General features: G+C 44.4%; 1 protein-coding gene across 18 annotated transcripts in view; it reads right to left on the bottom strand.

Moving 5' to 3' along the window:
• Positions 1-9,387, bottom strand: part of LOC142487216 (uncharacterized) — a 79,545-nt gene extending 70,158 nt beyond the window's left edge. For 15 of the 18 annotated variants that reach the window (XM_075586061.1, XM_075586068.1, XM_075586066.1 and 12 more), the window contains exons 1-3: positions 9,214-9,387; positions 5,561-5,611; positions 4,784-4,834 (exon numbers count right to left, since the gene is read on the bottom strand). In XM_075586061.1, coding sequence (XP_075442176.1) covers positions 4,784-4,834; positions 5,561-5,596 — 87 coding nt within the window. In that variant the 5' untranslated portion in view covers positions 5,597-5,611; positions 9,214-9,387. The remainder of the gene's footprint in view (positions 1-4,783; positions 4,835-5,560; positions 5,612-9,213) is intronic. The other 3 variants (XM_075586067.1, XM_075586077.1, XM_075586076.1) reach the window with 1 other exon arrangement.
• Positions 9,388-9,882: the final 495 nt, after the last annotated feature.

The raw sequence follows: 9,882 nt of genomic DNA, 5'->3' as shown, positions 1-9,882 counted from the left end.
GCTCATCTGCATGTCTTAGGCAGGTCTGCAACCCCGCCTTTCCCCATTATCACCCAGCATACAGCATTTCCACTGCAGCAAGGGATTCTGGGAAATGACATGGAAATGACATGCAAATGAGCACACAGTGTCACTTATATATATATATATATATATATATATATATATATATATATATATATATATATATAGTGTTCGACAAACCTATACATTTGCTCGCCCCGGGCGAGTGGATTTAACCGCCGGCCGAGTAAATATTGGCCCAAGCAGCACACGTTTGGTACTAGGTGGCGAGTAGATTTTTTTTTGTGTGGCGAGTAGATTTTTTTGGTGATTTGTCAACCACTATATATAATATATATATATATATATATATATATATATATATATATATATATATATATATTATATATATATATATATTATATATATATATATAATACTGAGTTAAGTTATGGTGAGTAAAAAAAAAGTGACAAAAACCCTCCACAGGAAAGCAAATATGCAAATATAGCTGTATGCTCATCTGCATGTCTTAGGCAGGTCTGCAACCCCGCCTTTCCCCATTATCACCCAGCATACAGCACTTCCACTGCAGCAAGGGATTCTGGGAAATGACATGCAAATGAGCACACAGTGTCACTTTTTGCCTCAATAACCATTTTTAACATGGTTCCCTATAGGCTTAAGCTTGCTGCATGGTCACAGCTTCGAGCACAGCCAGGGTTAAGGTGCATACCCAGAAAACCACCCACAGACAGCTTTATATATATATATATATACTGCATTACAATTCATGAATTTATGCCATCTGGCGGACACACGAAGCATTGCAGCCTAGTCAATCCTGAACCATTATTAATTAACACATCAACCGCGCGTCAGCCGGGCATGACCCCTGGCTGGGAAGGCAAAAGGAGCCCGGCATGCTCCGGGTGAACAGCGTGGCATTCCAGGAACATGCCAGGTACAAGCCAGTGATTAGTAAGAATAAAGTCTGCCGCAGCAGTATTTCTTTTATACTTATTACCCAAGGGTATACACTGATAAGTGTGCTTTTCTAACAATGTTTTAAAGACTGACCATTTATCTTCTACATTTTTTATATATGTACAAAAAACAATTATGTAATATTAACAATAAATATTTTTGGATAATCTAATTTACTTTTATTTTTAATTTTCCAACAAATAATATTTATAAATGTCTAACACATGGATTCCAGGTTTAAAAGATCTATTTTTATATAAACATGTATATTGCTTTCCTCAATGAACTATTTATAATAACAAATTGTATCTATGGCATCCTCAAAAGATTAACAATAATAATCTTAAATAGCCTTAAATCAAATCTAACAAAATACAAAAGGTGTTGTAACGGATCGGGGGACTCGTTCTTCCCAGCGTGTCCCCGTCACCTTGGTTCCTCCGGCTAACTCTTCCCTTTCCTTGCCTTGGCGGCCCCTGCCCCGCTCCCTTGCAGCGCACTCGGCGCGCTCCCGGTCTGCGCACTCGCACGGTTCTCCCGCTGTGCCCGCGTGTTCCCGGTCTCCCGTTAGGGGACTCGCGCCCCTCGGCGTACCTCCGTCCCCACACCTACTTCCTCCGCTCCTTCCCCCTCTCTTACCCTTCAGCCGAGCACCTCCTCCGCGATGCTTCCCCCACGCTCTGGCACTCGCATATTGCGCACCCGCTCTATTTACCAATCCTCCCCTGATACTGGTTCCGCCCCTCGGAGATTACAGGCCATTACCCTAGACTACCTCCCTGTCTCCTCCCCTACTCTCACACACCTATCCCTGCAAGCTCCCAGACAAACCCCTGCTCCACCCCTTCCTGCTATTTGTCCTCCCTCCTTTATAACCCCACTCTGTCCTCTACTTCCTCGCTCTGCATAGCTTTCCTGTAGCTCCTGTGTGTGCAGTGTCTATGCCCAGCTCCCTTGTCTATTTCAGCTCTGGTTCCTGTCCCTGCCCTTGTTTGGATTCCCTTGGTTTGAACTCTGCTTTGGACTTTGACTACGCTGCCTTCTCCTGGCCTTGAACCTTGGCTTTCGGACATCACTAAGCTGCTCTCTCCAACCCCTGAACTCTGGCTCTTGGACATTACCCTCCGACCTCTGGCACCCCGGACTCAGCAAGTATAACGTTAACCCTTACTCACCAGGCCCGGCAACGCAATTACCACACTCCGGGCACGCCCTCACTGCTGTGGGTGCGTGTTATACCCTTACCCACCTCAGTACTGGGGACTGGCCAGGTCTGCGGGCATACAGGCGTGTTTTTTTATGAATATATGTAAATATATGTTTAACATTCAAGTACCATTGATAATGGTTACTTTAACATTGTTTTTTTTGTATACTCATCTAGCTCACTGTGCTTCTAATCAATTAGCAATCTCACTCGTATTTCTTTTAAGATCAAGTGTATAACATTATGTAATTACATGCTGTCTCCATTTGATTGATCAGGAGATATATTTAAACCTTGTTCCGGTCCAACCTATTCATTATCCCTTGAAGAAGTCAGAGCAAGTCTGAGGAAACACGTAGGGATGGTATTATTGCACATGATTTAGTGCTCATTTGACTTTTTTATTAGCAGGCCAAACTTTGCTCCGGTACACTGGGACTCTTTCATTAGAGGGAACCTACGCCACAGGACTGGGGTTGACGGAGGAATCTGAAACCAGTTGCACCACTGATGAGGAGTGACGACATCCATTCCCAGCGGAAGAGCGGAGACGCGGCGGCACCTCGAGGCTACTCCTGTATATGAAAAATGCAATGACCCGGCGCTTCAGGCTACAACAATACCCCAGTCCAATGATTAGTCCATATAGATATGGAAAGTTCTTTTCAATATTCCAGCTGATGGAGCGATGGTGATCCAATTGCTGGCTGCTGGTTCCGAACTCCTCCTAGTATGTAATGGACAAAAAGGAAAAGACCATTGCGCAGCCACTAGAATCCATGAATAACTCCACAACAGATTAAAGTAATGAACTTACAGACTTGCTGTGTTATTGTTCCTTTGAGACAATCTGTGCTTTTAACCTCTTCTCTTCCAGATATCTCGAAACCCACGTGTTGTATTTCTATCCTCCAGGTTTTCTGTCTGTTCACAGCATTACCACTTGGTCATAGTTCCCATGTGTTCTCAGAAAGGAAATAACATGAAAGATGATGGTGCAGATTGATAAAAATTTATTACAATAAAAATAAAAAACAGCCAAGGGCTTACTCACATAAACCAGGCTGTGTAAAAACAGCTGACAACGTGCCGTCCGCAGCTTGATACAATCAGGTAGGCAGGCTTCTGGGAGGATGGCGCTATTGTTGTTTGCAAACCCTGAAGTGGCGTCTAACTCTCAGTAGTTACTCTGCGAGATTCGCCCCCTCTATTTGCTATAGCTTCCTCTATCTCAGCTTGAGGTGGCCAGCACTGCAGAATGTGCTCTGCTCACCTCTCTGGGTAACTGCCGTCAGCCCGCGCTAAGCCTCATGATGTCACACTCTGGTGTCTCTCCTGATCTCTATGCTCCTGCTTCTGAAGACCGTGTCAGTTCTAGCTCCTCCCTCTCCATACGCGTTTCGTGACGCAATGTGGTCACTTCATTCGTCACGAAACGCGTATGGAGAGGGAGGAGCTAGAACTGACACGGTCTTCAGAAGCAGGAGCATAGAGATCAGGAGAGACGCCAGAGTGTGACATCACGAGGCTTAGCGCGGGCTGACGGCAGTTACCCAGAGAGGTAAGCAGAGCACATTCTGCAGTGCTGGCGATCTCAAGCTGAGATAGAGGAAGCTATAGCAAATAGAGGGGGCGAATCTCGCAGAGTAACTACTGAGAGTTAGACGCCACTTCAGGGTTTGCAAACAACAATAGCGCCATCCTCCCAGAAGCCTGCCTACCTGATTGTATCAAGCTGCGGACGGCACGTTGTCAGCTGTTTTTACACAGCCTGGTTTATGTGAGTAAGCCCTTGGCTGTTTTTTATTTTTATTGTAATACATTTTTATCAATCTGCACCATCATCTTTCATGTTATTTCCTTTCTGAGAACACATGGGAACTATGACCAAGTGATAATGCAGTGAACATACAGAAAACCTGGAGGATAGAAATACAACACGTGGGATTCGTGATATCTGAAAGAGAAGAGGTTAAAAGCACAGATTGTCTCAAAGGAACAATAACACAGCAAGTCTGTAAGTTCATTACTTTAATCTGTTGTGGAGTTATTTATGGATTCTTGTGGCTGCGCAATGGTCTTTTCCTTTTTGTCCATTACATACTAGGAGGAGTTCGGAACCAGCAGCCAGCAATTGGATCACCATCGCTCCATCAGCTGGAATATTGAAAAGAACTTTCCATATCTATATGGACTAATCATTGGACTGGGGTATTGTTGTAGCCTGAAGCGCCGGGTCATTGCATTTTTTGTATAATTGTCTGTAATGAGTTTGTGAGGAATTTGTTTGGCAGAGACCCCGTGGCAGCTTTCACTTAGCAATAAGCTTAATATTCACATATTGTATTTACACTTTATATATTTTTTTGCGCTGAGTTATAGGGTATATCTTTTTTTAGTTTATCATTACTCCTGTATATGAGTATAAACTTATACAATGCTGTTTTATATCGTACTCTTGTGAGTTTTGAATTGTCTTCACATGTTTTATTAAAAAAAAAATTATACGTTATCACACGATGATCGGGCGCTTTTTTCTTTTTTTTCTTATATGTGTTTTTAAAATACCATGCAAAAGCCTTTTACCTTCGAATTGGATGGGTCTTTCTTTGTGGTACTCCTCTCCAAAAAGCCGTACTATTCGGGGAAAAAAAATATAAAAAAGGATGAATTATACACACGTTAAAGCGGTACATTATGCGCTGGACATCCTGGCTGATATATGGTTGGACTTACAATTCAATTTGGGACTTTATTCATACATTTAAGATTGTTGCAATCATTTTTTGGTATTATTTATAATTAATGCATTTATTATTTTTTACACATTTCCACAATATTTAATCTATTTGTGGAATATCATCCAAATAACCAATTTTTTCATTGCATAATTTCTTTTCATATACAAGATTATATTTGACATCAGCATCACATGTTTTTATTTATTATTTTTATCAGCTGTTTTATCTCTGTTGCTATTTGTGATTATTTTATATATGCAACCCAGTTATAGGGTTTATTATTGGTTCATTATATTATTGCAAGACTTATTAGCACAGATTTTTATATATATATATATATATATATATATATATATATATATATATATATATATATATATATATATATATATATGAGAGAGAAAGAGAGAGAGAGAGAGAGAGAGAGAGAGAGAGAGAGAGAGAGAGAGAGAGAGAGAGAGAGAGAGAGATCTCTATACACACACACAATTTTATAGTTAATGCATTTGCTAGAGCAAAGGATGCATTATTTGCATTTGAAAAAGTAGCTAAAATAATAAATAGAGCCAAATAGTGACTCTCTAGAAATGTGTTTTTAAAATATCATGCGAAAGCCTTTTACCTTCGAATTGGATGGGTCTTTCTTTGTGGTACTCATCTTCAAAATGCTGTCCTATTCGGGGGGGGGGGGGGGGAAGGATGAATTATACACACACGTTAAAGCAGTACATTATGCTCTGGACTTCCTGGCACTAAACATTAATATCATATTTAGAGAATAGAGACCTAAAAAATATTGCATCTCTTCAATGGTGAAAGCTGCTGTCCCTACAAAGACCTAAACTTTTAACCATGCAGCAAAATAGAAATCTATACTGGAGAGAAAGATGCTTTGCAGACACGCAGTTACCAACCTAATTATGTTCTTTACCACTATAGCAAAACCTAACTTCCCGTACAAAGATCCAATTGAGAAATGTGTCAGCTTTTTGAGTGAATATCACATTTGTTTAATCTTTGCCTCTGGCTGGCTAATCGTGTTCCAAACAAATCTAAAGATCAGAAGTGCGTGATATCATATTCTAGGACACTATGTAGCACTGCAACATAGCGAACTTAGAAAAGGCCTGTGTAGAATGAACACAAGGACAGCAATCTACCCCCAAAACTAAACTTATTAATATACCCATAGCACACCTAATTAAAAACTGCACTAAAGTGGAAAATCCATTGTGCTGACATTTCAAAAGATAAAATGCCAAGTTATTAAACTTAGGAACATGAACTTCGTTAATGTAGAGGTGCTTGGTGCTCCTTCTAATGGGAGCCCATCCCTGACTCCCAGTCGGATAATAAAGCTTTACTCAAAGATAAAAGCATACAAAGCAATGACCTCTATGGTGCAGGGCCTTTAATAAATAAATATGAAAACAAGGTGAAATCACACACTCGCCATTAAAAATCATCCAAGCATAGGGATATCCGATGCAGTCATATTCTTCCGCTTATGTCTCGTTGGTGGATTCCCCTCCGGTCAGGCAGAGTGCCGCCTCACTCCTGCACTTGCGGCTTACTTGGTAACACTGATGACTTCCCAAACCGACCTCGATCTCAGGAACTGTATCTGTCCAGCGTATATATCTGGTTGTGATACATATCCTCTAGAAAAGCGGTGCGCAAACTGGGGGCACGGGCTGTTACAGAGGCCCCGCGCTCTTCCCCCAGGCATTTAATTAATGCCGGGGGAGGCGTGAGGCCTCTGTAACCTCACTTACCTACTGGCAACCGGGTCTTTGACGCCGCAGGGTCATGTGACGTCACACGTCGCCATGGCAACACGCGTCAAATGACGCGGTGGGGTCACGTGATGTGACCCGATACGTCATTTGAAGCACTGCCTTCGAGGGAGGGGAGGCGCGAACATTACGGCTCCCAGGAAGGGTGCCGCAGCTGAAAAAGTTTGCGCAGCGCTGCTCTAGAACAGTAGTCACGAGTTATGAATAAAATGTTTATAGTGCCGCATCCTTTGTGTACATTAAAGTGACGCTTGGTGTGCCTGTTACTTGAGGAAACTGCTGATAATTTGAACTGTGGAGGAACGTTACTTGTATAAATGCTCTGGATTACTGTTAGATCAGGAACCGAGGGTGGGAGCATTTTGTCAACATTATCTACTTCTTTATTTAACACACTAAACAAACACGGTACATTTCACTGGCACGTAATGGGAATGAACCACATTTATAATCCACTTGCAGATGCCCTGTGTATGCATGAGACTCAGTGCTATGAGATGGCAAATGTACAGTGCAAACTACACCCTGCAAAGTGTTCATGAAATATAAAAATGTAGGCTATATGCTGGACATCCTGTTTTGTATTACTGCACACATCCGCATATACATGTATATAGACCAGGAAATCACAGCAGCAAACCAGTCATGAAATATATCAGCACCCACTTTTTTGAGTCTGTCTTATTGATTTTGTTAGCATCAAGTCTCAAAGACATCAACAGAATCTCCCTAATAAAAGTTATTACTTTTATCACAAATGTTACATTTTGGGGGTCTAATAACCCTTACAGCTCATTGAGATTGACATAGTGTGTCATCTGGGCTGCTCATGTGTGTCTGTGCAGGTTATTTGACACCCTTACTATGCTATGTACACATACAAGATGGTCCGCATAAAGTGTGCACACCTTACAAAAATGCAGTCTCTTGCAGAAACAAAAACAACTACAGAGAGATGTTTAAAAGCAGCACATATATGGTGCTTTCCAGGAAACATGTACATTTGTAAGATGTTTTCACTCATTGGGATTCTAAGGCCGTGCTTATAGTGCCGGCGACGGCGATGCGACCGATGACGTCACCCGTCGCCATTGCGATAGTTATATTTCAAATTTAGGCGTGCACTATAAGCGCCGACAACGGCAACAATGCATTTGTTTTGACACGACGGTCGCATCGTCGGCACTATAAGCGCAGCCTAAGGCCGAGTCCATAGCAGCGGAGGCCGCGCTGAGCCGTGCGGACGCTCCGCGCTGAGCCCCTGCATCCTCCATGAGGATGTCTTTAGAGGGGGCTCACGCGAGCGTCCGCAGGCCTGCTGAGGCGCTGGATTTTTCAGCCGACATCCAAGCTGTTTTTCAGAGCACTGTCGGCTGAAAACATCAAATCAGCGCGGAGCAGTGTCAACGTCATGGCGCCGTGACGTCGGTGCGTCGCGGGCGATTGGCCCAGCGACGTCACTGCCCCGCCTCCCTCAGTCTCCCGATCGCGCCCGCTGGCTCGACTGCATGGGCGTGAAATCGCGCAGATTTCAGCAGGCGAGCCCCAGCGCGCCTCAGCCCTGCTACCCCCTCTATGGCCCCAGCCTAAGGGCCGTTCTATAGTGGCGGGGCATGCTACGCCGTGCGCACGCACGCACGGTAGTTATAGATGGCCAAGGTCAGCCAGTCCTTCTATACAAGGGCCGCGCGCACGGCGGGGAGCCGACAGACAGCGGCGAAGACGGTGGGAAAGATGATTTTGCGCCGCTACCGGCGCTCAAATGTATGTATATATGTATGCATGGATGTGTGTGTGTACAAATAAAAAAAATTAATATTTATTAAACTTTTTTTTTCTTTCAAAAACCTTATTTAGGACTTTCTTCACTCACACAACCCATGCACATACATATACTCACACAACCAATGCACACACATATACTCACACAATCAATGCACACACATATACTCACACACACATATACATACCTGTAGCTCCCGGCTCTATAACAGGGAAAAACATGCGCACACGCGCGGCCGCAACCTGTATAGAACGGCCCTAAGGCCTCGTCCACGGTGTAAACAAGCGAGCTGGCGTTCCAGCGCTGCTCCCTGCTCGGCCGGGCAATTCCTGGCCGGCTAGGTGTGCGCGCATCTTGGGGCGCGGCCACGACTTCACAGAGCTGGTTCCCCCTCATTGGGCGAACCGCTCACGCGACGCGCTTGCGAGCATCAAAATCAATTTTGCTTGCTCGGCAAGCAAGCATGCCCGCCCGCTCACGCAGGCCACGTGCATTGGCGCAACGTGTCCAGCGTGAGCGCGCGGGCCCGCTCAGCACCACCCTGGACGAGGCCCTAGAGGTTGCCATGTGTGTTTGAGAGCGGATAATATTCATGGATTCATTGGTTGGCAGCTGCCCATCACCTAACCATTCACCCTCACCAATAACTACAGCCCAGACCAAGAGCAGCGTGAGACGGACAGCAGGCGCGCTTACTTATTATCTGACGTAACAGGACATGCACGTCACGTCCCACCTCTTGCGTGGTGACGTCTCTCGGTCAATGACGTCGCAGTTCGGTTACGGGAAACAACGCAATAGTGTGTGAGCTGCTGCGCCTCATCCGTTGGTCACTTGCTACATCCGGGAAACCGCTCAGGACGTCACTTCCTATTCAGGCCGGGAACCCGCCTTCGGCGAATTGTAGCCTTGGAAACGGCCCCAGCGAGCGCTTTTGTTCCGGGGATGCCGGAAGTCCTCGGCGGCCATGTTTGATGAGGGAAAGAGCCCAGAACAGGCACGATCGGTTGGTTTCCTATGTGTGTGTGTGGGGGAGACGCCACTGATTTTCTGTACGAGGAGGAGCTGTTGAAGTAGAAGGATTGTGCCACGTGTGTCGGCTCTCACTGATTTGGAGTCAGTCTTGTAGCCTTTCCTAAGAAAACACCATTTTTTTGGGTCAAAACTGCCAAATATCACAGTTTTCGGTCTGTGGAGCTTGATATGTCTTTTATACAGAGCATTTGTATGTACACCCTGCATATTGCACATGGAAGAAGGTTACCCCCTGTAGTTTCGCTACTTGTGCTGGGTGGACCTACTTTCAAGCAGTTTCAATGGAAGTCCCCTGACCTATGCATCTTATCACACACAAAAACGTTTCTT

This window comes from Ascaphus truei, chromosome 2 (genome assembly GCF_040206685.1).
Source record: "Ascaphus truei isolate aAscTru1 chromosome 2, aAscTru1.hap1, whole genome shotgun sequence".
Lineage (NCBI taxonomy): Eukaryota > Metazoa > Chordata > Amphibia > Anura > Ascaphidae > Ascaphus > Ascaphus truei.
Note: the sequence above shows the minus strand (reverse complement) of the source record. Positions and strands in the feature narration are given on the sequence as shown.